The sequence below is a fragment of the Populus nigra genome, chromosome 19 (assembly GCF_951802175.1).
Source record: "Populus nigra chromosome 19, ddPopNigr1.1, whole genome shotgun sequence".
NCBI lineage: Eukaryota > Viridiplantae > Streptophyta > Magnoliopsida > Malpighiales > Salicaceae > Populus > Populus nigra.
The window spans coordinates 1,520,017-1,535,360 of record NC_084870.1 but is presented as its reverse complement, the minus strand read 5'-3'; the positions used below and the strand labels follow the sequence as shown (position 1 = coordinate 1,535,360).

The 15,344-nt window shown below is 30.8% G+C and overlaps 1 protein-coding gene across 5 annotated transcripts; it reads left to right on the top strand.

The window, feature by feature from the left end:
* The first annotated feature begins 6,109 nt into the window (after positions 1-6,109).
* LOC133680590 (protein DECREASED SIZE EXCLUSION LIMIT 1) lies at positions 6,110-14,713 on the top strand. 5 transcript variants are annotated; one of them, XM_062103609.1, is made up of 14 exons: positions 6,110-6,408; positions 6,494-6,556; positions 6,630-6,701; positions 6,808-6,864; positions 7,562-7,767; positions 8,681-8,736; positions 8,836-8,929; positions 9,707-9,773; positions 11,093-11,175; positions 11,250-11,341; positions 12,412-12,518; positions 13,042-13,105; positions 14,091-14,245; positions 14,340-14,713. In XM_062103609.1, exons 1-13 carry the CDS (start codon positions 6,305-6,307, stop codon positions 14,115-14,117), a joined length of 1,092 nt encoding a protein of 363 aa, XP_061959593.1. In that variant the 5' UTR covers positions 6,110-6,304; the 3' UTR covers positions 14,118-14,245; positions 14,340-14,713. The 5 variants fall into 5 exon arrangements, with proteins under 5 accessions (XP_061959593.1, XP_061959592.1, XP_061959595.1 ...); XM_062103608.1 differs by having other exon boundaries at positions 14,081-14,245; XM_062103611.1 differs by lacking the exon at positions 14,340-14,713 and adding an exon at positions 12,894-12,965 and having other exon boundaries at positions 14,081-14,149.
* The last annotated feature ends 631 nt before the right edge of the window (positions 14,714-15,344 follow it).

Below are 15,344 nucleotides of genomic sequence, written 5' to 3'. Positions count from 1 at the left end.
TAGAAATGTGTCAATAGAGGAATAATTACACATAGAAACATTGATACTTCATGAAATGGAAGTAAAGAACAACTTCATTATGGTTTGACTCATATGCATATTTAAATAACTACATCATACATTGAAATTTGACTTTAAGTCATGTAAGTTAGTTGAGCATTCATGTTTTTCTAAACATTTGATATTATTCGAAAAACAACATTTTTTTATTTTATAACAGTGATTCTATCTGTCCATGATTCCTATAGTTTTTGTAAAATCTTAACTACCGAGATAACATAAATAATGGTGATGATGATACAATGTTGATCCTTTGATGTATCTTGATGTAGGTCAATAAGGTGTCCTACTCAATCTATGTGTCAAATAGAAATTTGATACTCTATACCTAAACCATGTACTTTTTAAAGGAATGGGTTTATAATGCTAAAATATACAGATTTTGAGAGCACTCCAAGTAAAATGTTGAAATATAGGATTAACATCAAGCTTCTTGCAATAAGATCTCAATTTTAAAGGTGTTATATATAACATCTAAAGGTCTATAATTGTTCTTAGATTGCTAAGAAAAGTTTAACAGAAGAACAATTTGGTAGTTACAAATTGCATATTTAGGTTTGAATTTCTTTTAAAAAAACACTTTATTGAATCCTAAAGCTTTGCTTACCAATCATTTCAATATTAAAAAAATTCCAAATGGTTATTGATCGAAAATAACAAAAACAGAAAAATGATCCTTTTTCTATTGCCCTAAAGAAATAATGAGCATTTTTAAGTTATAACTAAAAATTAAGCAAAAAGAATCATGAGGTTCAATTAAGATAATTTTCCTTGTTACATTCAGTTATGGATATTTTTGGATACAAAACACCAACAACAAATAATTATGTCAAGAATTTTTTTTTATTATTTTAGTGACTTATTTTCTAAGCAACCAAGAAGGACATAAACAAAGGTAGGAAAATGTATCTCAAAATATCAGTATAAGAAGAGCTACATTTTAAGAGAGACGGACATGGGGCATTATGATGAAGAGAAAAAAAATTGAACTTTAGCATAATTAAATTCCATGCAGAATCATTAATAACTAAACAAAAAAAAATGCAAAACCAAAACCCAAATTAATTTAAATTAGGATTTTAGATACAAAGACTAAGCAATATTAATGAAATAGGAAAACTCTTGGTTTCATAAGTTGAGATTTAAACAGGTTAATTAATTTTTCCTAACAATCTAGATGAAATTTGGAAAGGGGTCAAATTATTGCACTTCCACCAACCAAGTTATGGATTCTTTGAGTCTAAAAAAATGAAAACGAACAAACACATGCATACTATAAAAAATGATAGCATTTATGAGGTCTACCTATGTTATGACAACAAATTCATCGAGTTCTAGAGTTGTTAGATGGTCTCTAGTAGTAACGGATGTATCAATGAACACATGTTGTTGCGTCTATAAAGTATGATGAGGTTTGAGAAAGAAATCTATCAAAAAGATTGTAGGATCTATCTAGAAAAACAAGGTAAAAAAAGAAAATGGATCATGGAGAAGGGTGATAAAATAATAACAACAACAATAAATTGACAACATCTAAGAATTTTAAGAGTTTAGAAACCCTCCAAAAATCTTAGCAATTGAATCTCTTATTGCAATCTCTATAAGACACAATTTGATGAACCTAGTTAAAGCCTAGCATTTCTAGATTCTTATATTCTTAATGTGTATTTTATCATCTATTTATGACTTTTTTTTAAGCACATAGCACAAATGAATAAATATGCATTCAGTAGCATATTATTTGGAGTTGTCTTATGTGCTTTCCTCCTATTCGTGTTATATATTCAAGTAATTTCTGGAAATTCAGCTAAAAAAATGTAAACAAAAGCAAGCAAAAAATTTAAGATCAGCCGCAATGGTGAAGAGGGTAAGTGCAAAAATGACAAACCAACAATGTCAGTGCTCATAAGGAGTAAAACATTTAGCAGGCAATTATGTTTTTCTTTTCCTCTAGCAAGGTCCTCTTCAAGCTTGCAACACTAGCTCTAAAAGCTTAATTATTAGAATTTTCTTGATTAAGATAATTAATAAAGTAAGAGAAGACAATGTATTTCACCTAATAGTCATGTTTTTTTTTTCCAATCCTTTGTAGACTAGTTTCATAACGTACCTCATCATTCAGTTTATCTTTATTAGACTCATCTCATTCCCTTAAGCAATATATTGGCTTTACTACTTGACCGAATGAAAAAAATAAAATTACATCCATTCACTAATTTTAGGAAAGGTTTCAAACAAGTGAAAGAGACACACAAAATTAAAGAAAGTAACGAAATATAAAATGAACTACCTTGCCAAATTAAACTTTATCATATAAGAATTGAAGTTCACATAGTTATAATGAAATAGTATAAATTAGGACAAAATCAAAAAGGGCAATATATAGTAAATGATAAGAATCAAATCAACTATAAGCGTCACTAAATTTGCAAGGAAAAAATATGACGGAACTGGAAACTAAAAGTGATGGAAAAACCAAGTGAGGAACAACTTATGGAAAATATAAAAGACAACAAAAGACCAGCAAAACATGGACGATAGGTAAATATATTGTCTAGAAAACTAGCTCGATAGATGATAAAAAAGGGGGAAAGCCTCACAAAAAACCACAACATCAACATTCTTGTGTTCTTTCAAGCAATCACCTTTCAGAAAATCTCATGATTCAAGTATCGATCATCCTTATAATCATTAGTAATCCATGCATAAAAAGAGCAGATACTAACCTATATCAACTGAAAACCATCTAGTACACTAATAATCAATTCCAATAAAATAACCCCCTAGTACAAAATAATCAATTAACCATATAATGAATTGGAGTTTTAATAAAAAAAGATATGCAATAGTTATGTTTACTTGAGGAACCAAGTGCATGGATGCTAATGACAATAAAGAGTCTGCTATGACAAAGACAAGCCAAATTTGTAAATTTATTTTTTTTGCTTTTTGCATAGTTAAGTTCGAAGAGCATAAACAAAATGGTAAGAGGACTTTTGCAAGTAAAAATAAAAAAAGAGCTTGCATAAAAATGGTTCATTCTTTTAATTTTTATTCTTTGATTAAAACAAAACATAATTAGAAGCTAATAATTATGGGAATTTTAGAGATTCAAAGAAAAAACAAATCAAAATTTGAGAGAAAAAAATAAAAAGAGAGGAAATTAGAAATCAAAAAGGAAAAGTTACTTGCAATTTCCCCCCTCTTTTATAGTCATCGTTATCCTTTGTTATTAGCTTAAAAACTTGAGCTAATGCTTGGGTTGTGTGGTGAGCTTTGATACAATAAAAAAATCACAAGGTTAGTAAAAAAAAATAACATGAATATATATATATATATATATATATATATATATATATACACACACACACACACACACACACCAAAATCCCTTAAACTTTCACCCTCTCCTCCATCTCCCAACTTCATTGTTTTATATATATCTTAGTTAGCCATCACCTACTTGAAAAAAGACATAAATTTTAGAAATTCAACAATAACAACAATTGAAGGAGAGGAAAAGGAATTCCAGCAAGATATAAACTATAATGTTTTTTTTTTAATTTTTTTCAAATAAAATACAATTTTATTAGTTAAGAGGAGGTCAAATGCTTAAGTTGAAGTAAAGGATACTCAATTATCTATGCTCAATTTTTACCATAAAAAATGTTGATATTACTTTTGCTTCTCCCTTTAGATAATTCAAACCATGAGAAAGAAATAATAATAAAAAAACAGATCCCATAAGGCAACAAAAAAAAAAGAAGAAGATGTTTAATTTTCTATCCAAACCACCAACAACCAAGCAAGCCAAATATTAGTAAAAAATCAAGGAAAGCCCAACAATTAATTAGTGTAATTAGGTTTTGAGAATGATATAAATTCAACCCAAAAAAATCAAGGAAAGCCCAACAATTAATTAGTGTAATTAGGTTTTGAGAATGATATAAATTCAACCCAAAAAAATCAAGTTAAACATAACATAAGTATAACGAGAGGAAATCAACCTAATTACCCTAAAAATCAATAAAAACCCATTAAAATCAAAGGAAAAAAAGAAGAAGATGAAATCAAGCTTACACAGTGAGCCCAAAAAATACTTTTTTGGGTTTTTTTTTTATTCGAGCCTTCTCAATCTCAACCCTCTAACCCCTTTGTAGTCGCATCTTGTGCATACAATGACTTTAACAAAACAATCCTTAAGTGCAAATCCCATGAGCAACTGGTGTAAAGAAGGAAGAAAAAAGGAATGTAAAGAGAGATAAAGAGAAGAAAAAAATATTAGCTTGTTTTTATGTAAAATAAAGAAGATAATACAAATGTTTTTGAAAGTTATTTAGCCAAGTCTTCCAAAAAGAAAAAAAAAGAAAAAAAACCCAAGGTTAAAAACAAAAAAAAAATCCTTCACAGAAGAATAGAATCATCACTATATTGTCATAATTCATAGTTTTGTCATACAGAGAAGATAATAGAAAAAGTTTGTGAATGTTGTTTAGCCATATATAATGGGATGAAAAGAGAAAAAAAAACCCTTAAGATGAAAAACCAATAAAGCCCTTCTAAAATGACTAAGTCTGTTAACAAACTAAGGATAAAATAGTAAATTATCATAATCCATAGTAAAATGAGCTTACATCTAGTGTTCGTTTGAGACAATATTTTAATCGAAGTTTTAAAAGTTTTTAAGAATATTTTTACTTTAAATTATATTTTTTAGTGTTTTTAAATTATTTTAACGCATAGATATTAAAATAAATTTTAAAATATAAACAATATTTTAATATATTTTTAAATAAAAATAACTGTTATTACTTTTTCAAACATTTATTCATGCAATGCAATTCATATTAAAAAAAAAACCACAAGCTTTAGATTTGCTGTTCATTTTAGGGGTGAACAAAAAAACTAAAAAATCAATTAAACTAAGAAAACTGAAAAAAAAATTAACCGAAAAAATCAAACAATTAAAAGAAACCGATTAAACCTATTAGAATTTTTAAAAAATCGATCGGTTCGGTTTCGGTTTTTTAAGCTTAAACCGAAAAAACCGAACTGAACCCAAACAAAAAAAACTGAAAAAAACCAAACCAAACTGGTTTGAATCATTTTTTGTTCTAAAATAACCAAACCGAACCGAAACCAGTCGGTTTGAACCAGTTCCGGTTCGGTTTTTTTTAAACTGGTTTGTTTACTTTTTTTGATAAAAACCAAATCGAACCGAAAATGATCACCCCTAGTTAATTTTAATGTTATGCGTCGTTTTTTGACAGAAAGTGGTTTCCTGGAAACCTTTTTCCAAACTTTCATGTGCTTGTTTGTTATTAGAAAAGTTGGTCAACGGAAAACACTTTTCAGTCAAAGAAAAATGTGGCTTGGTTTCTAGGAAAGTGTTTTCCTTTTATTTTGGGTGAAAAACACTTTATGGAAGTTGTGAAAAATTTAGAAATGTCATATTATTTGCTGATTATATCAAATTTGGTTTTCAAACTTTTGATTGCAATATATATTTTGTTTTGAATAATTTTTTTTAATTTCATCATTTAGAATTTAATTTTTATATTAACTTTGATTCTTATTTTTATAATTGTTATTTGTTTTTTTTATTATTTTTTAACTATTGAATTTGGTCCTTATTTTTTTGATTGTTTACTTATTTTATTTGAAATAATTTATGAAATGGTTATTATTATTATTTTAATTTCTTTATCTTCTATTTTTTTATTTGTTAGATTTCATATCTATTATTTTAATTATTATTTATTTTATTTGAGATAATTTATAATATTATATATTTTTTTCAATTTCATTCTCATTCAACTTTTTAATTTGTAAAATTTATTTTTTCATTATTTTAATAAATTTTTAAAAAAAACATTGATAAATTATTTTTTAATTTATTTTTTGTAATATAACTAAATACTGAAAAATATTTTCAATTTATTTTTTATTATATTATTAAATATTAAAAAATAATTTATTTTTCTATAATTTACTTATGTAAAATTTATTTTTTAAAAGAAAACTACTTTATAAGTTACAATTAGAAAATCCGAACACAAAAGCAAGCCCCAAAATAAACCAAAACAAAAAAATCTCAAAATATTTCAACCACGCCAGAAATTGAAGTGGCAGCGACGGCCAGAAACAACGCCGGAAACAACCACGGTGACTGCGAGGCGGCTTCTCGAACAACGAATAATAATCTCTACCATTGCTACACCATACAGTATACAATAATCAAAGAATGAGCAAAAGGCCAGCACCTGATCCAGCTGCAGTCCTTAGAGGCCATCGCGCCTCTGTTATGGACGCTTCTTTCCATCCTTCCAAACCTTTGCTTTTCACCGGGTAGGATTTTCACTATTTTTTTTCCTTGAAAAAAAAAATCATATAATGTTTTCACTTATCTATACATGTACGTATTTATTTGCAGTTCTACAGACGGAGAGTTACGGATTTGGGATACTGTACAGCATCGAACTGTATCATCTTCTCGGTATTCATTTTATTAATTAATTTTAAGCCTCTTTTTTCTGGGTATTTGATTATTTATTTTGTATGGATTGAAGGGTGCATAGTGCGGCTCATGGGATAATATCTGTGGCTGCGAGTCCTTTGATTGGTGACAACAAAGTTATCAGGTATTTTTTTTTATTATATTGTTTTCTTGATAATTTATTTACTTTTGAGGTTTGTGTAATGTTTTATGAGGTTTTTTTGGACGTATGGTTTTGATTTTTTTTGTAGCCAGGGTAGGGATGGAACTGTAAAGTGCTGGGATATTGACAATGGTGGTTTGTCGAGGTAGCAAGCTTTTCTTTGTATTTTTTTTAATTGCCAGATGAATTATACATGGTGTGGTTTGTGATTTATCAGAGAATTTATGATTTGTTTTATTTGTTTAAACCAGTTATGTGTGGCAATTAAGATTTCATTTTTAGATCTGTTTGCATGGTCCAGCAAACAAGATTGCTATCATTCTTCTTTTGAAGTGGCATTTTCTAATCTCTCCTATCATTTGAGTTTTGAGCCAACTAAACATGGTTGAAGATGCATGTCAAAATGTGTTTGTTTTGGCATAGTTCAACTCTGTTTTGGAAAATTTAGTGGACTAGTCATACTGGAAACAACTTATTAGTTTAGGCTTTTATCTCAAGTTAGAATGGGTAATTGTGTCTTTTATTATCCGCTTTGTTGACTTTTATTGGAAAAAAACTTGACTAACGAATGTATCTTGTGGTAGTATTTGAATAATAACATCTAGCGAGACATTTGATGCCGTGTCTATTCCCTTCTTTAAGCATTTGACGTTTCTTATCAGTATGATTGAAAATATTTAACAACCATGTATGTGTATGTGTATGTGTTTAGGCATTGGCATAAGTTGCTAGATCTTGGAAATTATACTGGCTGATTTGACCTTAGATGTCTCACATTACTTAATAATGATCAACATTGAATATTATCTTAAGCTAATCTCAGATTTTCTTTTACTTGACAGGGAACCTTCACTAACTATCAAAACAAACGCTTACCATTTTTGCAAGCTCTCTTTAGTGAAGAAGCCTAATTCTAGTTTGAGGCAAGGTGAAGGGCCAAATTATAAACATGAGAAGGATGGTACAGAAACTGTTGATACCAATTCTCTGGGTGATAAAGGAATAAATTATGAAGAAGATCCAGTTGAGTGCTCCAACCCCCTTGAAGGTTTGCCCAACTTTTGACTCTTATGTTGCTACTATGTGGGATGCTGTGAGACTTGATGCCTTTTACATATTTATATATGCCTTAATTATTATACTGTTGCAAAGTTGGCAACCAACTCTGATTTAGTTGATGCCTTCTAACTAGAGATGAAATTCATTTTGAATGAATTTCAAAATGAATTATTAAATGGCAAAATAGCTGCAATGTTATTTGTCATCATTTGATTAAAAAAAATATGCGGAAGAGACAAAATTAGCTTTGGAATTTAAACTTTTTAGGATTTTGGTTCCTAATTACCCGGATGAAGGAAAATAGTCTGTAACGCATCCTGCATGTGGTACCAGATGATGTTCTTGAGAGTCAATTATTATCTACTTATTACCTGAAAAAGGAGGAGGAGTGCTGATTGTTTTATTTTTCAAGCCATGTGAAGGAGAATCTAGGACTTCTTTTCTTTAAGAAAATCAGAAATAAGAAGCAAAATTGAGGGTGTGTACTGGTTGTGTAAGTAAGTTTGAAATATAATTATACCATCCTTTGAATATGGAAAGTAGCCCACTGCTTAAAACTGTTCAGTTTTGGGATTTGTTGTCGATGGAGTAGGGCTCAAGCAATATGTTATTTTGTGGGTGATAATGTATAGTTTAGGCTAATTCAATTGATCACCGACCACTTATCTTTGGATCCAAATTCTCTAGTTTTCCATGGCAAACATTTTCAGTGCCACGAAAAAGATCACTCTTATTTTAAGAGTTTTATGTGCAGAAGATCAGTCATTATGAAGTGACAAAGTGTTTTTAGATTTCCCAGGAAGTGATTGCTCCAGTATAATATTTTTTATTTTATTTTCTCTGTATTGCTTTGTTGCTGCATAATTTCGTGTTATAAGGATTAACAAATTGATGTGTATCAGATTTGCATGCTGATGGATCAAAGTACATTGCTGTGGCAGGGGAGCAGTCTTCCGAGGTCAACAGGCATACATAGAGTATCGTTTGCCATATAATTACTACTTTGAATCTTTGGTTGCCCAGTTGCTCATAATTTCTGTATTTCAAATATGTAAAGGTTGAGATATGGGATCTGAATACTGCAGAAAGGCTTGCACGATTACCTCAAAGCTGCATTGGTGGTTCATCTAATATTTCTACTAACAAAAGAGGTTTGTTTCTGCCAATATATGAATTTTGAAGAATGGTAATACGGCATAAATATTTGGATCACCTTCTCCAAAGTAACTTGATAATGCTGTATTGCTAATAAGATATGCAGTCTAGCTTCTAAACTGAGAGAAAGATAATAGTTTAATTTATTGTTTGTGGAACAATTTTCTAAGAGGAGTGTTCTTTTTTGGAGAGTGTAGATGGTATTATAGTTTCTCAAATCAACCATCATCCAAACTTGTGTCTATTTATATCTTTTCTTATTTTTTATGATTGATGAAAAGGAACCTGTATTTTAATTGGCAAGTGAGAAATACCTTATTGTTTTTACAGTTAATTTATAAGGAATTGTTTCTTGGGATTTTAAAATGGATCTTGATCATAGAGTCTCCTTTTTATGCATCAATGGCCTACCAAGGGATTATTGTCCAATTGTGATCCATTTTTATTCCAATAATAGAAATTTTATCCATGTCATCAGATGCCTTTTTATGCGTGGACAGAAAAACATATTTATTATGTGTGATCATGTTGGATATGAAATTATATCAGTGCTATCACAAGTCTTAAGAGTAGGGACGTGACCCCACATATTGATAATTACAATAGAAATGGTAGAAAAAGAAAAGAAAATTTCATTGCAGAACTTCCAGTGGTTAAATACACAATTAGATTGGATACCATCACTATCATAGGGATTTATGTATTATAAAGTATTACATGCCTTATTCTACATATAGACATCAACAAAGTTGTTACCAAGTGTTTATTTGCAGGAATGTGCATGGCAGTTCAAGCATTTCTACCATCAGAATCACAGGGATTTCTGTATATCTTGGTTGGGTATATACTTCTCCTTTCTCTTCTTCTTAAATCTTAACTGAGTACCTTAGTAGTTTGGCATGTTTAAAGTTTTGTAACTTACTAGAAGTCATATTGCTCGTTTTTCCTATGAATCAAAACTTTTGGGATTCTACATATGTTATTATTAAGCAATATTCTTCCTTGTGCACACAAAATGATAATTATGAAAGGTGAAATTTTGAGACTTGATGGTGTGCATCTGTGATGAAGAATTGATCTAAGGATTATCTACTGTCTTGAGTGATGATTCAGAGGATCAAGTTGATCAAATAGCTAGGTTTTTGAAAGGATTAGGAAATAATTTTAACAGTGGTAATTTGTGAAAAAGAAAATTGTGTGGAAACAAATTCACCACTGTGAATGATTCACAAGATTTGATTTTTAAATGAATGAATAATTCTTTTGTTTTAGATTTGATTTGCAACTAATTGTACTACAAATAAGCGTATTACTTTAGAAATCCTAGGATTTCAAATTCATTTTCCCTTCATTACTGTCACCATTCCACATCAAATTAATCTCTTATCAGAGATTATAGAAACAAAACAAAACTTCGTTGATTGTCTAAAGGAAGAGGTAGCTTTTAAAAGAATAAAAGAGTAGCCTGAATCCTCTAAAATCGAAGAGAAAATTGAATTTGTTAATCAACAAATTCTACAAGAAATTTGTGCTGAAGTTCCAAATGCTTTTTGGAATAGAAAACAACACATGGTTAGTCTACCATATGAATCAGATTTTAATGAGAGAAATAACTTAACCAATGCCCAGCCATTGTTATGAATGCCCGTCACTTGCAAATCTGCAAAAAAGAAATAGAGGAATTCTTGCAAAAAAGTCCTATATGCAAAAGCCTTAGCCCATGGAGTTGGCAAGCATTTTATGTAGAAAATGTTGTCGAACTAGAAAGGGGAGTTTCATGGTAAAATAATTATATAATTCTCTGGGCTGTTCTATTCTTCTCGAGTAGACTTGTTTTTTGAGGTACATGAATGTGCAAATAAATGTCTTATTGGTGAAAAATCATATAAAAGAACGCTATATAGGTTCCTCCAAAAAATTGAGTGCAGATTAACAATTAGTGGAGTGAGAATTCACCACTCAACATTTCTTATAACCAATTAGATTTGAATTAAGTTTGTCTCCTTCAGGTCTTTAACATTTAAATCATAGCTAAAGGAGTATCAAGTCCCTTAAAGTGAAATGAAACTACTGAATTTTTATCTTACCTTTTGTTGGTTGTCAGTTATGAGTTCAATTTCTGTACTGTAATTATGTTTCCTTCTCCCTGCTTGTCGCAGTTATGAGGATGGTTCCATGCTTTTGTGGGATATGCGAAATCCAGGGGCTTTTGTAAATTCTGTTAAGTTCCATACAGAGCCAGGTAGGACCTCATATCAGGAGGCCTCTCACCTTTTCCCCACTACTAAGTTGAATATTTGCATGTTCTGTCTGCAGTTCTAAGCCTATGCGTCGATGGGTTGTGCAGTGGGGGCATTTCAGGAGCTGCTGATGACAAAATTGCCCTATATAGTTTGGATGTTTCTGTGGTAATTTTCTTCGTTCGTGATTCATGAAGTTCATCTACTCATATAATCTTTCACTTCTTGGCATGCGAAAGTTCTGCAAGTGATGGATGGAATTTTTTTTTTTATATGACCTTTCTTTTGGTACAAGTTTGAGCAATGATGTGCTTTTAATTTTTTTCTGGATTTGCGGGTTATGACAAAATTCATTGATCATTTTTTCTGCTTTTCGTATTATTGACCATAATAATTCAGACCATCAATTTTCTTTTTTGCTTGACAACATATGACACCTATGCCCGTCTATGTGCGCATCATGGTTTTGGTGCAGTCTGCCTCATTTCAATGTTGGCAGCTTTCCTGTTTACATTGAACAGAGGGATGAGCTTCCTCCCTTTCCTATAAACAGCCTTTCCACAAGTGACATTATTATATTTATAATGGTCAGATACAGTATGAACTGGTTTTGAGAAGAAACTTGGTTTACCACAGGTTGGTAAAACAAATGAATAGAATATGCTTTGTTTTTTATTGTAATTTCGGAACAGCTCTAGTTTCACAGCAGTAAGATAAATCATGTGGTATTTGAAAAAACGATATTATTCCCTATAGGTATTGGCTATTGAATCTTGCATCTTTACTTTGACTATGTTTTGATAGGTAATATGTTTTGAGCTCAAATTGATCTCTTATAAGTTCGTAAAGATCCATCATGAGTTGATATATTAAAAGAAAGGATGTTACAAAATTATACAAAACTCATCAAACCTAACTCAGCAACTTCTGTCAATTGAGGTGATCGTCTTTATTTTGATTTTTAGCAACTCAGAACACAAAATATTTCAATGACCAAAATTGTGATCAGTAATAATACATGTACCAGCTTGTACGGTGCGGGATCCTAGTTTTCTTATTTCTCATGTGTTGCCTTTGATGCCAGAGTAAGGATATATAACTATCGCAAAAGAAATTCTTTTGTTTTCTCTTTCCACAAACATTTATTCTTAATTCCAGCTGATTGATTTGCTGATTTCTGTACACATTTTAGGTGTCGTTATCTAACTTCATATTGAATTGTCCATTATTTAATTCAGGGTTCTTGTGTGATGAAGAAAGAGATTAGCTTGGAACGACCTGGTGTATCAGGCACCTCAATTCGACCAGATAGCAAAATTGCTGCCACTGCTGGTTGGGACCACAGGTCGGTAAAACAAATGAATAGAATATGCTTCTTTTTTGTTGTAATTTTGGGACAGCTCTAGTTTCACAGCTATAAGGTAAATCATGTAGTCTTAGGAAAAAACAATAATATTCCCTATAGGTATTGGCTATTGAATCTTGCATCTTTACTTTGACCATGTTTTGATAGGTAATATGTTCTAAGCTCAAATTGATCTCATATAAGTCCTTAAAGATCCATCGTGAGTTGCTTGTGGAAGTCACAGGAAGATATATTCAAACAAAGGATGTTCATCGATAGATTTAAAATATTGGAATACAAAATTATACAAAACTCATTAAACCTAACTCAGCAACTTCTGTCAATTGAGTTGATTATATTTATTTTGATTTTTAGCAACTCGGAACACAATATATATCAGCAACTTGCACTAATATGAGAACATATCAGCGGCCAAAATTATGATCGGTAATAATACATATACCTGCTCGTACAGTGTGGGGTCCTAGTTTTCTTATTTCTCATGTGTTTCCTTTGATGCCAGAGTCAGGATATATAACTATCGCAAAGGAAATGCTTTGGCTATACTGAAGTATCACCATGCTACGGTATTTAAATCCAAATTCCTAGTAGCAACAATGTCACCTTTTTTTTTTTCAGTAACGATTATGTAATCCAGGGCTTGGCACCCTTTTACTCATTCTTTATTTCAATGTGAGAATGGAATCTCTGGTCATCACTATCTTTTTATCTCGTTCAATTTGACTTTCCATACTTGCGTGAATGTGTGATCATGCTTATTAGATGTTTCTTGTGTCTTGACTTGCTTTGTAGAGTTGTTGAACTTGCTGTTAGTTACTCTTTAATTGAACACTCCCTTATATGGTAGCTTTTTCTCTCAAAAATAAAATTACTTCTGCTTGGAACTTTGTCCATATGACAGTGTGCAATCTTTCTTACGGTGACCAAAGCTAACAGGGGAATGCATCATTGATGAAAACACCTTGAAACTTTCAACGGATAGGAGCCTAAATTGATAGAGAAATTTCTCTTCTTAGAATCAACTTAACAATGCCCAGTATCCTATCCTCAAGACATATATGCCCATTTGGAGAAAATAACCCACAAGAGACCACAATGTACTTTATCTATAGATTGTTCTCTTCATGCTCAACCAAACTAAGCAATCACTGGATACCTCATTCACAGGACTTCATCTAATTGCTAAATATTGTGTGATTGAAGAAGAAAAAATATATTGAACTCATAGAACAGGCCACCCCTGTTTTGTTGCATGGCATATTATGTTTTATTAGATTTTCAGCAGCATAGTAGAGGGCTTTCTTTAGCAATAGCAGTGAAAATAGGAAAGGGATATTTGTGCGCCATGATATATAATGAATTTGATCCCTCTATTTTTCACCAAATTTTTCACCAAGATGTCAATTTCTATCTTCAAGAAGCCTTTTTAGAGTTTTAACTTGATTTTGGGTAATGTATGGTCCTCCTTCTAATGGTCTACTCTGGCAGAACTTCTTACTGCTGTTACATCTATGAAAGTATACATAATACATTTATTGCAGTGCAATGCAGTTACATATTCAACCGATTGCAAGTTAATGGCTTCTGCTTCAGAAGACACAACAATTGCATTGTGGGAACTGTATCCTCCCCAAACTTGAGACGACATGGTATTTATGTATGCTAATCCAACATGGACCCATAGTTACAAGTTTTCTCAAGCAGGGGTATGGCATTGTTCTTTTCCTTAATTTCTGTTCGTGCTATGGAAAGCATTGAAAGATTGTCCTTTTATCTTCAATTTTTTTGGTATTCTTGTAGAGATGAAGAATCAATTGCCTGTTGCATGTCTCCATCTATGGCGGTTATAGAGAATTGTACGGTAAACAAGCATTTGAAGTTCTTATGGGCTGAAAACAACTTAATTTGGCACTATCTCCATTGTGGAATGCTGTTGCTATATACTTTTAGGATGTCAAAATATGTTAAAGCGGCATTAATAGCATTCCTAGGTGAAAACCCCGAGATCATGAGTTTTTTGTCCGTCACCAAATACATAGTTCGATCTCATATCAGAAGACCTAATGGATTTCCTATTGATTCCAGTAAAGGACACTGGGTGGTGTTAACTTGCCCCTTGCAAAGAATAAAAGCAACGTTCTCATCACAATCTTAATATATTCACTGTTTTTTCACTTCTTAGTCATCATTACTATAATTTTCATGATTTTTTTTATTATGGTTTATTTGCATTTTAGAAACTATAATTTTCTCGGAATTACAAGGTTTGCCGGGGAGTTGGTGAGCAGGGATTAGTGTAATCAATTCATTATATTAGATAGCTTCTTTGGTGTCAATTGAATGTCATGCTCCAACTAATAAACTATAATTCATTATTTACACATTTCTTTGCTAATAATTGAGTGATGTTACATATGTGATTGTTTATTTTTGTATTACAATATGCTTTTCAACTTGATTTTTGCCTCAAAAATCATTAAATTGATGCTTGCTTAGGTATTTTTGGATGATTTTGAAGCACTGATTTTTTAAAAAAAAAAACATTTTGATGCATTTTTAATTAAAAAATATTTTTGAAAAGCTACTTAAATTCTCAGTTTATTACACATTTCTTTTCTAATAATTTTATCTTCAAGAAAAGCAAGGCCATTGGAATGATCTTGGCCACAATAGCCTCCTATTGTTTGTTTTGATTTTTTTTTTTTTTATTATAATATTTAAATTATTCGGTGTTCAGATTAGGAATCCCTGTATTAGAATTATATCACTATGCATAGCGAGCTGTCACAAATTCATCCATGTAAA